Source organism: Podarcis melisellensis (genome assembly GCF_964234715.1).
Source record: "Podarcis melisellensis genome assembly, chromosome: 3".
NCBI classification, from domain to species: domain Eukaryota; kingdom Metazoa; phylum Chordata; class Lepidosauria; order Squamata; family Lacertidae; genus Podarcis; species Podarcis melisellensis.
This window is the reverse complement of record NC_138530.1, coordinates 116,659,367-116,674,144: the sequence shown is the minus strand read 5'-3', so window position 1 is coordinate 116,674,144 and position 14,778 is coordinate 116,659,367. Positions and strand designations below refer to the sequence as shown.

Here is a 14,778-nt window from a genome sequence, read left to right as displayed (position 1 = left end):
TTGAAATGCCGCAGCAACATTGCTCAGAGGACCCCACACACAGTGCTGACTGCTAGAGCAGCCATGCTGCGCTGCTCGTTGTTTTCACTACAATCTGGGGCACACAGGCTGCTTTATTTACAGCTAGAGCTGATGCTGAAGAAGCAAGACTTTTTCTGTATTGCTTGACAATTGGCCAGGGAGCTTTGCAAGATTGAAAAGGACAGTTTGCTGGGCTAAGGCAGAGATTTCTGGAAGGCCCCACAGGAGGGACCAGGTTGTGTACCTTGACAGGCTTCAGCTGGCAGGTGCAAGGAGCAGCAAGAAGCTCTCCTGGGCCTCCCCAAGACTGAGGAATGCTCCTATCTCGAGTGAAAGCTGAAAACAACAATCCTAGGAGGAAGCTTATCCATGGATTTCCTCTCCTCTTCTCTCTGGCTTTACCTGCATAATGATCACCACTCCTGCAGCATTAGCTGTTTAAGGAATGGGGGGGGGGGGAGAGAAATAGGTTGCTTTTCCATCCCCATGAGAAGACAGAAGAATGAAGACTGTGAAAATAAAAGCTACAGAGTAGGAGAAGGAGAGAGAAGCTGTGAATGTGGTAGTGCCCTTTAAACAGCCAAAAGAGACACATGCTGACCTGTTTGTTGAAAATATGTGTTTTGTCTTGTAAAGCGATGGGGTAAAGAAAACAAATTGTCTCTAAAATTAATATCTGCAGCTCAGTATGATATGTCCTCCTGATGTTTTAACTACTATACATTTATGCAATTGAGCCCAATGAAACTATAAAATTCTGTATGAAAATTCTCTGTTTCTAAACAGGCAACACAAAAGTAATCAGAATTATATTTTGTCCATCTTAGGGCCTTTATTTGGCTGCATGTTTTATAGCTGAACACATAATGAATTAATTGATTTAATTTCCATATATTACAATGCAAACTTCAACCAATTTACTCTTATCCAAATTCGAAAAGAAATGGATTCTCTAAAGAGTTAACTTACATTTTAATAAACAGAAGCTACCAACCAGTCATTGGTAGCTGTTTTTTTAATGCTATTCTTTAATATTTGAAAAAAAAAACATTTCTTCATTCATAATTATAGAAAATTTCCTATAATCATAATACAACAGCATTGTTGTTGACATCCATCTGTCTCAAGACAATGGAGTGTGCCTCTGGGGGTGAAGTCAAACTATTGTATTAGCAGCACCAAAGTGACCTCCCTGGGACACAAGCCTGGGAAGTGTGTATGGCAGTCTTGGGCCGCCCAGAAGACAAGACCCCCTCTCAGTCTCGCTGATGTGGTCCAAAAGAAAGCAGAGCACCAGCTTGGCTGCAGGAGTTGCTGGGAGAAAGCATACAAGGCACCATCCAACCAACTCCACTCTAGGAGCCAGTGTGGTGCAGTGGTTAAGAGCGGTAGTCTCGTAATCTGGGGAACCGGGTTCGCGTCTCCGCTCCTCCACATGCAGCTGCTGGGTGACCTTGGACCAGTCACACTTCTCTGAAGTCTCTCAGCCCCACTCACCTCACAGAGTGTTTGTTGTGGGGGAGGAAGGGAAAGGAGAATGTTAGCCGCTTTGAGACTCCTGAAGGGGAGTGAAAGGCGGGATATCAAATCCAAACTCTTCTTCTTCTTCTTCTAGATTGTGTTGGGTTTACTCCTTAGCCTTTTCTTCTCCCACAAGGCAGTGGAGGTTCAGGGTCAGAGTTTTCCTTCTAGATGGGCTACCTTCTCAGGTGGACAAGCCCCATCTGCCCCTTACGTCCATCTACAGCATGTGCAGAACCCTCTGTCTTGCTATGCTGCCTAGTAGTTATAGCAAGCAAGGAGTTCTTTTGGATCCCAGCAGATGGAGGACTAGTAGACTGTTAGATGAAGAAGAAAATGGTTTATTGATTGACAATTATTAGCAATAAGACATAATGATACTACAAAATAGAGTCTAATAAGCTCTACAATATAAAGACTTACAAAAACAAAGACTTAACACTAAATAGCAATTAAGATAAGCAAAAATGGCACTTCAGGATATTTAGGGAGATAACTGCAAAAGCGAAGTTCATGGTTCATCTCATTTGCTGCAGAGTCCCCATGAGCATCAGATCCTTCCCTCAGCTGATGGGACCAATGTTCGAAGTTTACCTGTAGAACGCAAGGACTCACTCGGCCTCTGAAGTTAGGAGCTTTTATAGCCTTAGCGAGGGTGCAATGCCAGGCTATGCAGGTGTTCTACATTATGTGAACCTTCCTCCCTACATGGGCATGAATGCACTGCCAGCCTTATGTCTGGTCAATTAGGGTGCATGACGTCAGCTGTCCTTCAGGCTGAGCCAAGTACAGTTCATATCTTGGGCATGGTAACTTGTCAAACTGGCAGGTGTCTGGCAGCTGGCCAAATTCTCATTAAGTTGCCAAGCCCTTATCATAAAGGTAAAGGTAAAGGGACCCCTGACCATTAGGTCCAGTCGCGGCCGACTCTGGGGTTGTGGCACTCATCTCACTTTATTGGCCAAGGGATACGGCGTACAGCTTCCGGGTCATGTGGCCAGCATGACTAAGCCACTTCTGGCAAACCAGAGCAGTGCATGGAAACGCCGTTTACCTTCCTCCTGGAGCGGTACCTATTTATCTACTTGCACTTTGATGTGCTTTTGAACTGCTAGGTTGGAAGGAGCAGGGACCGAGCAATGAGAGCTCACCCCATCGTGGGGATTCAAACTGCTGACCTTCTGATCGGCAAGTCCTAGGCTCTGTGGCTTAACCCACAGCGCCACCTGCATCCCTGCCCTTATCATATATAGTCCTAATTATATTGACAGATATATAGCAACATCTAGCACCAGTTCCGCATTGTAAGTTAGCTATATGATGAAGCCCTCATTATACAGATAAAAATATAAAGATTTAAAGCTACAATAAATGTGAAAACAGGAAGCACCACCTACTGGCCATATCTGATCTGGCAATACAACCATTGGACCATTGGACCCACTATTAAGGTAAAGGTAAAGGACCCCTGACAGTTAAGTCCACTTGTGAACGACTCTGGGGTTGCAGCGTTCATCTCGCTTTACTGACCGAGGGAGCTGGTGTTTGTCCGCGGACAGTTTTTCTGGGTCATGTGGCCAGCATGACTGGTGAACCAGAGTAGTGCACGGAAACACCATTTACCTTCCCACCAGAGTGGTACCTATTTATCTACTTGCACTGTGACGAGCTGGTACTGAGCAACGGGAGCTCACCCCGTCGCGGGGTTTCAAACTGCCGACCTTCCGATCGGCAAGCCCTAGGCTCAGTAGTTTAGACCACAGCACCACAGTCTATCTTCACATGCTGGGGAAGTCCCTAACTCATTGAAGGTTTGAGACACATTGGCTCCCTCACCTGGTTTAGCTGGCTAGTCGAAGCCATTCCTGGGGTATGGCTACTGTTGCATGCTGACAGCTTCTGGGAGCCACAGGTGAGAGCTGAGTGTAGGGTGGGGAACAAAGGTGGAATGTATCCCCCACCAGAGGTACTACCTCTCCCCTAATACACCATATACAGCATCATAGCCTTAAGAAAGAAAACAATATTAAAGTGATTGATCTTTAAAGTATAAACATTGGACCAGTTTCTTTGTGGATTCATTCCCTGATGCTGCTGTAATATTTAAAGGCCCAGAGCCACATTTTTGGGCCCAATTGCATGGGACCTTTTGATAAGGTTACCAGATGTCCCCATTCCCCGGGGACAGTCCCCAGATTTACAAATCAGTCCCCTGACAAAATCTATTCAAGTTGAAAAGTGTCCCTGGATTCATTGAGAAAAAATCTGGTAACCTTGTTGATGAGGATGATGTTCTGGTGGTGATCTTGTGATTGTCCCTACTCAAGTTGTGGGCTTTAATATGTCACCTCACTACTATGCCCATGGAAGAGAGTCATCCCATAGTGCTACTTACAGCATATCTGAACATTGCCTGGTTTGAAAAGCTGCAGTACTTCTTTGCCAAAAGACAAAGTATACGTTAGGTTTGGATCCAAAGTGAGGGTGTGCTCACATTACTGCCTTAGAGCAGTAATAGCTCAGTTGGTTAGAGATGGACTAGATGATCCTCGGAATCCCTTCTATGAATCAGGTCAATTTCTGTCTGTGTACTGTACACACCAGGAGGTGTTGACTGAGCAGGGGTGTCTTTGCCCCATGCAAAGGTGTTCATGCCTTGGCTAGAGACAAATGCGGAATGGCTTAAGAACAATTTAAGCTGGTGGGAAGCTGGTTTGAGAAACAAGGCATCAGACAGTCGTATCTAAACACAAAGTACAGGATAGATATGCGTTTTGGATAATGTCTTGTGAGCAAGGATTAAAAACCCAGCCAAAGTTTAAGTTTGCCGAAGCCCAGTCTTTGATTTTTTGTGGTTGCCATTCTTCAGGGTTATCAGTATTTTATTTTTTTGGATGCCATATTTCAACAACAAAAATTGTTGTTGTTTTGTTTCTTACTACTCTTATGCAATCTGCTCTGGCATTTTTCTTGATTGAAGAGCAGGTACAAATGCTTTAAATCATAACTATTTATCTATCTATGTTGAGAGAGACTGTGTCTGTACATTCTAAGTAAAGTAAAATGTAAAATGACCCAGTTGTTTTTGTTTGCTTGCAGGAGAAGCTTTACATTTGGCCAGGGATTTTGGCTACACTTGTGAAACTGAATTCCCAGCTAAGGCGGTTGGGGAGCATCTTGCCAGACAGCACATGGAACAGAAGGAACAGACAGCAAGGAAAAAGATGATCCTAGCAACAAAGTAAGGAAGAGCCAGATTATTTTCCTGCTGGTTTGTAACCTGACCATGGGTCAGCCCAAAACATAGTGGAAGGGCACATGCACCCTCTGCAAACGTTTAGAGTGTTTTTGTTCCATGATACATAAATGCATTAGCCACAGAGGCTGCAGTTTGAAACACACTTCCTGGGAAGTACATTGTGTTGAATTTAGTGACACAAATACGTAAATATTAAATAGAATAGCACTTCGTATCAGTTCTGAAAATATAGTGCTCACATGAGCGGTCTCCTTGCATGAGCACTATAATATTAGAAATGCAAAATCACCAATTCCATTTGTGTGGAGAAAGATGACTTGGATGTTTTTTAACAGAAGTCTGCAGCTGACACATCACTGGAATCAGCTGACTGATGAATGACAGACAGATGGACTGTTGCTTCTTTTCTGTTATGTTATTATTGCCCTCTACTGGGCATAATCAGAACTGATCACCTGCATGTCATAGACATGCTGAACAAACCAGGCACATGAGCCAATCCTGTAGTGCTCCTGTACCAGGGGTGGACTTTGGTCTTTCAAATTTCCGCAGCCCACAGCATGAGGCCAAAATTTGGTGCCCTCTCCATGTCTGTTTTGCATATGCACTGCAACATAAGTTACGGTGCCGCCCTCAGCTTGACACACAGTGCAGGAGTACCACTCACACTGTGCTAAATCCATCTCTGCTTCATTTGTCATGGGAATTATCCATTGGGATTCATGGGAAACATATAAACTGACAAAGAAGTTCAGTATTCTCATGAAAACCTCACTGCATAGCAGTTGACATGCAATCCTCCATATCAAACTTCTTTGAATGTGCCCAAATGTGCAGAATTTACTAAAGTACATGAAGAAGACATTATTACACACACACATCAAGACAGGAGCAGGCCAGAAACAGCCTATTGACTTCCTGATGTTAAATCTTTTGAAATTATCTGAATTTTGAACTTTTTTGGCAATCTGGAAAAGGTGAGGAAAATGTTTTCTTGAAATATTTTTGGTTACTTATGCAAAAGTCAATGGTTTAATTTTATTTTTTCAAAAATCAAGGGCCATATTTTGGAGTAAAGACCTTGTATATTTGTTAGTTGATTATAATGAGGGCCATAAACATACATTACAGACGTCAGTCTCTTATTTGCTTTCTTTTAATACGCAAGCAAGGATGTAATCCCAAATGCAATTATTCTGGCGTGAGGAAGCTTATTCAACAGAAGCTTACTTCTGAGTAAACATGCAAAGGACCAGATGTTGCAGACCTAAGGGACACTACTCCTAGCATGTCTTCGTTTCCCTGTCACATTATACCATGTTATCCTCATCACAGTCTATGAAGAAGGCTGGTGATCTTCGTGAATGTGGGGAGCTGAACCAAGGTCTCTCCAGACCAGTCACTGTGCACACCAGCTATTATTTTCACTAAAGCACTTTCAGTAAGAGTCTCTCTCAGGTATTCTGAATAAGCCCAGTTACACAACTTCCCCTGATTTCAACAGGACCCCCAAAGAAGTACATGCTGCACTGTAGCATTATAGACCGATGCACAAACCATTTAAGCTCACATGATAGGCTAGACAAAGCAGGTTAATTTGTTCTGTTGGCCTGAGATATGAGGCTCAATCGAACTATAACAGCCCAATTTGTTTAGGGATCAGACTTTGTGCATTATACCTGCCCTGCATATTCATTCACACTGAAGGACAGAGAGTAGGCTTTTTGCTCTGTAAATGCTTCTGAGTTCCTTCCCCTGTGCCTCTTTCACATTTTCAACGGCCATGGTGTGCTGCCTGGCGACAAGATACAGGTGACCACAAATAACTTATACCGTATCAAAGGCTTCAATGAAAGTCGCAAGCTTTCTGTTTCCTTGAAAAGGGAAACCTCTTTCCTACTTGATGTATAACCTCTCTTCAAAGAATCCCCTTTGGCTATACCAGCATGCAATAGTCCAAAAATCACATAACTGGCTTAAAATGGAAAGAAACAAGCTGCCACTTTTATTAGGCCACACACAGTCATTACAATCAGAAGTTCTGAAATGCACAAACATAACAGAGGCAAATAGGCCTCCTGAAGCCCTTTATCTTCCCCAAGGAGCCATAAAAAACAATTAGTCTGCCAGGATTTTAAAGACCAAACAGGCTCTTAAAACATTTACCTAGGACTAGCACAGACCAATTTGTTCATCTGCAGGCACATCAGCATATATACCATTTCAAAGTGACCCCTTCCGGCCAAGAGTGGCGGAGCTTCGAAGAAAGACTGGACCAAAATTACTCTGGGCTTACTCACACTAATGATTTGCACCAGAGCTTTTGGGAGCTATGATTTAACACTGTAAAGATTGGAGTGGTAAAAAATAATACTATTTGCTTTCATTTTAAACTATCAATGTTTGCAAATAATTTGTTTCCTTTTTTGAAAAATAAGGCTCAAATGCTAGAGAGCAAAGATTTGCTTGATATGGACTGGCGGATCTTAATGCAGGCTTCCCTGGATCTCAGAGACAGAAGTTCATATGGAAGTTATTGTTCATGAAATAAAATTATGTCTATAGGGAAAATTTGTGTAGAACTTGAGAGCAAGGCTGTGCAAAAGTCTCAGGGGTTTGAACTAGATTGCTCTTGGTGCAGTGGCATAGCGTGGGGGGTGCAGGGGGGGCCGGCCGCACCGGGCGCAACATCTGGGGGTTAGGGTTAGGGGGCGCAAATCCATGGGTTAGGGGGCGCAAATCCACGGGTTAGGGGGTGCAAATTACTTGCCTTGCCCCGGGTGCTGACAACCCACGCTACGCCACTGTCTTGGTGTGCCTTCCAACTCTACAGTTCAACAGTTCTATGAGGCATTTATCTCAGGCAAATCACACCGCTTTATACAGTCTGTTTAGAAATTGAGAGCAACTCAGCTCTGCATATAACACCCAGTTCTGCCTTTAAAAAATTTAAAAGGTGGAGACTTTTGTTAATTTCCCCATTATAGTCTGTGGGAAAGTCATGTGAAGCTTCAGAAAATGGACTGAAGCAGCCCTCTAAACACAATCTGAACCTAAGAGGCAGGTTCTGAAATTATTTCACACACACAAAACCCTACCTGGGAGGTGTTTGTGGCATGTGCCCAAGAGATGTTGCTTATTTCTGATAATGGCCTCAAAAGGGGGGGGGCATGGCTCATCATCTCTTTTGAAAATTACACTGTAGACTCCAGAAGGCAATATTTTATGTATGTGTGGCTTCCTTGTGAGATGGCGAGAGAACAGTGCAATGGTGTGCAACCAAGAGGCTAAGCCCATGTAGCACTATTTCCTTTGATCGTCTGTTTTTGATCCTATGCAGTAGTCTCAATGACATAGTGGATGAAAATTGCGTACAAGCAAGCTGATAGCAGCTGAATTTAGACATGAGTGAGATAAGCATGGTTGGCAAGTCCTGGTTGTAGGGAGATGCCTCCCACTGATGGCCTTTCCTGTTCACTGAAATGTGAAGTTCTGTTGACCAAAGCCTGGAACTGGATGGTCAAGGTTTAGTAATACTGCCACTTGAAGCATTTTAAAGTAGATTCCAAAAGCAGCATAACCACACATAATTTGTGTTGGATTGTTGTCGCTGTATTATGTGTGTGTGCATGCATGTGTGTGCATGTGCATGTGCATACATATGCACATTTTTTTGAATGTAGATTGATTTTGAATATAATCACTAAGCAGCGTAAGAGAGCAATGGCCAGCTAATAGTCCACATGCTGGATCATCTGGTCTCCAAATTAATATTGCGTGTTTCAAACATCCTGGCACAGTTTCACTTGTAAAGCAAAGCAACGAGCCTCTGTGCACATCCCATATGCATTTCATAGTGTTGCTATTTCACATGCATTATGGAAAGCAATGGAATAGTGCCAGTGCCAAACTCTTTTCAGCAGAGCTTTGAAGAATGCCTTCATTTCTCAGCCCACCTCCCACCTGTACCACCTGCTACTATTTAATCAGTTGTGCTCCATACCTGGGAATCCATTTCTGCTAAGAGATGTCAACACATTGGAGCATGCATGAGATATCCTTAACATTATGCATCCATTTTGGTTCTAGGCAAATATGTAAAGAATTTCAGGACCTGCTAAGTCAAGATAGATCACCCTTGGGATCCTCAAGACCCACCCCAATATTGGACCTTGACATCCAGAGACATTTAACACATTTCAGGTATGACCTTTGAAATCCATTTGTCTTCTGTAAGTCAACTTGAAATGCTAGCTGGTGAACATTTTAGATTTCAAAGTGCTTCCTCTCAAGAAACTGGGATGAAAGTTGCTTATGCTGTCACAGTAAGTTCTATATCAAGACTAGCATCTGTTAAATTCAATCGATGTGTGGTAGGGAAGAGCTTTCAAGGGGTGCATAAAAGGAGGCTACTTGAACTTTTGGTCTTGGGTTGGGGAGCTTTGCCGAGTTTAGTCCTTGTGTAGCAACCACATCTTACAAGATCCCAAGGCACAGGAATGTCCTTGAATTTGATCCAGGAGAGAGTATAGCTCTCTGGAATACAGTTACTGTCCAAGACTTTTATGTAAACTCATTTTTTGCTATATAAATAATATAGACTTAGGCTTGTGAATTTTTCCCAGAGTGGCTTGCCTTATCCCTCCCTTTAATGACTTTTCACCGGATGGTCAAACCTTCCAGTTTAGAGGAGCATGAGGCCATGAATGGTTTTTAAATCCCTGCATCGATCTGTATTGCATTGTTTGTACACTGTTCTAAGATTATTTTAAGAGCCGCTTTTATTTGTGTGCGTATGTGTTCTTCAACATTTAATAGTTTAGCTATTCTTCCTTGTTTTTCTTTAAATTATTGTTGGTTATCTGGCCTAGGAAAGGTGGGATATAAATGTTTTAAGTAAATAAACAATTAAACCACTTCAGTTTTTGCATAATGAAAAACTATCCAGTTGAATATGTGGGCTTAAACATGAAATCCAAATTCATGAAAATTTGCTCAGTTAGAATGCAATGGAAACGATTGTCTCGTTCCAAGGTGCTGTCATTCTTGAGTGGTCAGATGCCCTCTGGTGGTGCTGGTGAGAATCAGTCATTTCTTTTCTGCTGTTCTGCTAGTGAGCTAAACAAAAGAAAAATATGTGGAAGCAAGAAAGGACATAGAACTAGGTGACATTTTCCCAACTGCACCTAAATGAGCATTCAGTCCCAAACAGGTTAAATCAAATAAGTGATATTGCAGGTCTCTCTAAGCAAGAGCAGGATGGGCTAAGTGCAAAGATTTCCCCCAGGTATCAATTATAAAAATGTGCTTGAACGAAACGGTGGCTGAAGGTGGAGCACTTCATGGAGCACAGTGCAGAGATGGGACATTTCCAGGATTTAAATTCTTGAAGTGCCAGAAAATGTATGGAGCCATATATACTTCCCTTGCCTTGTGCTGCTCAGACAAGGTATCTGAATATAACCCTACAACATTTTCTGCAAACAAAATTAACTAAAACACAACCAGTAGAACTACCAAAAAACACTTTCATAGTATTTAAGGGAATGTGTGGGTTCTAATAGGCTTGGCATAGAGGGTGCTGTGGGTGTAGCTATAGGACACAAGTCCTTCTCAGCAACTTGTTCTTCCTCCTGAAACCACTTTAATATACTTGCATGCTTTAAATTATTATTATTAGCAATAATGAATAGTAATGGTAATAATAACATATGTATTTTTAAAGGGTTGTGTGAGCATACAACCTTTAAAAGGTTGCGTGAGCCACCCAAATTGCAGCTGGAGTGTTACAACCCTCCTCACACTCTTATTCATGGACGAGTGGCCATGCCCAGAAAGGAGTGGTGGGGCAATACCACAGCCTCTGCAGCTTCCCCTGACCCACCCCCAACATCCACACATCCAACATGTGTGACTGAGCTATGTGCATAGGCTTCAGTACCAGAGAAGCTGAAAACCTGCATAAAGCATGTCCACATTGTGGCCGATACAGTCCTTCATGCAGCAAGAGACATGGCTGATACACTCGTTGCAAGCAGATCCTCGTTTGGAAAACAGCAAGTGCTGTGTGGAAGCCACAAAAATGTGATTATGGACTAAGGGAGATCCTTTCAAGAAAACACTGGAGACTGCTCTCACCTTTTTGTTCCCAAAATAAATTTATGTAAAGCAAGGGTGTTTCCTGCTTGGCAGGGGGTTGGACTTGATGGCCCTTGTGGTCTCTTCCAACTCTATGATTCTATGATTCTAAGGGTGGCCCTCCGGACATTTAGCACTATAACTCCCATGTCAGCTGGGGCTGATGGGAGTTGATGTCTAGCAACATCCAGAGGCCCCCACCTTGGCTGTGCCTGCTTTAAAGCATCTGAAGGCTTGGCACTAAGCCCTGGTGTTTTCCGTCACAAGGAGTGGCATTCTAGCTTCTAACCATGAACAAGTTACATACTGAGAAGAACCGCAGGTAATATGTAGAGGCTGCTGGAAGGGGTTCTGCAGTCATAGGGGCCACTCGTGGGGTTAGATGTTTTCACACTGAGCAGGGCACAGCAGAGGCACATGTCTCTCTTTGAGTATCATCAGCCTGCCACAGTATGCTGTAAATATTTGATAGCAACTTCTGCTGCTAGAAATATCCAGACTTGGCCATTGCTGTAAACGGGGATAGACAGATGGTGGCTTCCTCTTTTTCTCCTCCACCTCCCATGGAGAGTAAAGCTATTTCCTTCACAATAAGACTGAGCTCTGTCAGCCTGGGGGTGGAGAGGTGGGGTGGGGTGTGCGACACCTTGTAGCTGCTGCCAAAGGAGAGTCCAAGTCTTGAGGCCTATTTGGCTGGTTTTGCTTCAGTGAAAGGATATCATTAAAACATGAAGGGGAAACGCCCTTCCCATCCAGCTTCTGGGCATGGCTGCATGTGCTCAACTGCATAATGACTTAAGAAAATTGGCATAATATCCCACCACCACCAAAGTTCTCAGAACACTCTTTACAAATACAAATCCATTTTCGTTTCCCCCAAAAGTGCATTGTATCATGGTAAGTATAGAAGAGGTGCAACGGGCTTTGCTTTCTCTTTCCTCTCAAATGGAGAGAGACTCAAAGCAGATGCCAAGGTGGCAAAGAAAAGAGGAAAGTAGGAAATGAGGTCAGAAATTCTCGTCTGAAGGAAGGTCAGCCTAGGATAAATGACAGTCTAGGAAGCTAGGAGGTTCCTCTCTCTAGCCTCCAGTCAGGGGCGTAGGGGGGGGGGCTGCCCTGGGTGCCATCATGGAGGGGGTGACAAATTATCAAGGAACAATTACTGCCCTACTAGGGCGGTTCATAAAAAACTTTTTTTTAAAAAAAATGCCTGCTCCAAAGATCTTATCTTACTACACTAGGGATTATATAGCTATATCTGAAATTTCATGCATATCAGTTAATATCTTGACCCTCCTCCATGTGAAATAACTGTTTACTTGGCCATTTTCATATGTCATGAAGGCTGAAATTTCAATTCAGTGGAGCCAAAACACAACCCATCCTGTAGATTTAAGTTTCTGTCCACAGTCACCTACTTGTTATCAGGGGCGCAGAATCCACATTCCTCTGTAAGAAAATATGAAATAACATAAAACCATTTTTGCAGGCAAATAAAAAATAAAAAATCAATGTGGGGAGGGGGTGACAAGAGCTTTTCCATAGCTGTATCCAAGTACTTCCAGCATTTCATAGCTATATAACAGTCAGAAACCAGCATGTTAAGCTTTGCCCACTGTTGAATAGCCACGCCAGCAAAAACTTCAGTGCTGATTTTTGCCAGCCAGGCAATCATTAAAGGTATAGGAGACATGCCAGGGGGGGGAACTGGCAACCTGAACTTTAATCCAAATGAAAGACCAAACTACATGTGACTGTATCCCAAGTATGATTTGGATCAGGGCCATGTATTTGGGAAGGGCGGTTAACCCTTCACCTTCATACCTATTCCCAGAATGAAGATTGCCTGTTCCCTGTTTTGCCACCCCAGTATATGTTCCAGCTCCAGATATTATTACTGCAGGAATCACTTTTGTTGCAACACTGACTCTCACCACAGCATGCCAAGGGTGGATGTTACCTATAAACCTATAGACACCTGTGCACAAGTACCTGATTGGGCCAGAGTTTCCCAGTGGGTGTAAGATGTGTGTTTCCACACATATTTCTACCTTTGAGGCTTTTTCTTGCAGGACTTTATTCTTCATCATCCTAACAGGCAGTTTTGTTGGGCGTCACATTGTATTGCTTTGGGAGACTTCATAGCATCCTCTTCTACCTGTGGGGTTCCAGGGCATCCTGGCCACAGTAAATGAAGCAACACCGGTTTACACCAACTGAAAATCTGGTCCCTAAGGGCTGCACTTAACACCTAAGCTTCTGTCAAGAAAATCAACCTTTGAAGATGTTTCTGGCCTGGATAGATAGATTATTTTTGTGTCTTCCTCACTCGAAAAGTAATAAATATTTTAGTGGGCAAGTCTTCAATTTCAGCAAAATGAAAATCTGTGTGCAGTAAACTCTTCAATATTTCTCTCTCTCTCTCTCTCTCTCTCTCTCTCTCTCTCTCTCTCTCTCTCTCTCTCTCTCTTTCTCCTTCCTTTACAGCTTGATCACTCATGGCTTTGGGACGCCTGCGATATGTGCTGCCCTCAGCACTTTCCAAACTGTTCTCAGTGAAATGCTGAACTACTTGGAAAAACACACGGCACACAAAAATGGCGGAGCAGCAGAATCCGGCCAAGGACACGCCAACTCGGAGAAAACCCCCCTGCGGAAAACTTCAGAGGCTGCTGTGAAAGAGGGCAAAACAGAAAAGACAGACTAGCTACATCAAACAGAATCTATTTCCAGAGAACCTTGCTGCTGATATTTTTTTTTAAAACATATATCTATCTCTATATATATAGATCTACATATATATCTATATCTATATATCTCATCAAAAGTGATTTGGCTCCAGTGGACCAAACTGAATTTGGGGAGGGGGAGGTTTTTTAAAACCCACCACCCCTGCTCTCCCCAAGGACAGCTATGTACAGTAACTGTGGGATGAAACCGTCACTTTTTTAAAAGCCTCTCTCTCTCTCTCTCTCTCTCTCTCAATGATGTTTTGTGTGTGCACACACGCACACGTACATTTGATCATTCCAAATGATACACTGACACTCCCCCCCCTAGCACTTCCAGACTTGGAAGAAGCAGCACAATTCTAACCTATCACAGGCTAACACTGAAACACTTTTCTGATTGGACAGCCTAGTCGGAGAGTAAAAGAATATGGCAACCTGGTGAACTTGTCATCACCCATTCAATGGATGAAACAGAGAAGAGTGCCTCTTTTCACTTGCCCCCACAAGAGACAATATGGAAGCATGTCTTGCATAGGAGGTGGAAGAACTTGAAGATATTTCAAATAACAAGCACTGCGTTGTTTGGACTGAATACTGAGGCCTGGGAGCTTCTGATAGATCCACACCTGTATGATGTCAAAGCCCATCAACGATTTGTCATTCCAGCCTGGGTGCCTTCTCTTGGGAGGGTGTGGCCACTGAGTCCATACCCTTCGTACCGCTAGCTAGGAGAAGTTCAACAAATAAGAGCTGGAGCTTCTGACCATCTTTCCCACCTGCCCTTAAACTTAGCAGCTGACTTCTGTGCCTGCAGAAAACCACAAACAGCTGTATGCTCTGCTGGATCAGAATATGGGACTGGAGAGATCTAGTGTGTTGCTGTGATGTCACAATGTTTCTCTTTCCCCCCTTCAACGGCTTGAACGATCATGCTTCAGCCACACTGTTCAGCTCTTCTTGCGGGGTGGGGGTGGGGGGGTACGATTGCTCCTGCCAGCTCTTCCCCAATGTGTGTCTGATGTAATGTCTGAAAGATCCTGTGTGTAAGCTCTGACTACACAATCAAGAAAGGTCCCTGATCACACAGACAGAGCCAACAGTTTGCAC

At 43.3% G+C, this 14,778-nt stretch overlaps 1 protein-coding gene across 3 annotated transcripts in view; it reads left to right on the top strand.

Annotated features, from left to right (window-relative positions):
- TFAP2D (transcription factor AP-2 delta) overlaps positions 1–14,394 on the top strand; it is a 38,984-nt gene extending 24,590 nt beyond the window's left edge. For all 3 annotated transcript variants that reach the window (XM_081906395.1, XM_081906396.1, XM_081906394.1), the window contains 3 exons: positions 4,642–4,783; positions 8,891–9,004; positions 13,427–14,394. In XM_081906395.1, the coding sequence (XP_081762521.1) occupies positions 4,642–4,783; positions 8,891–9,004; positions 13,427–13,646 (476 nt within the window). In that variant the 3' untranslated portion in view covers positions 13,647–14,394. The remainder of the gene's footprint in view (positions 1–4,641; positions 4,784–8,890; positions 9,005–13,426) is intronic.
- Positions 14,395–14,778: the final 384 nt, after the last annotated feature.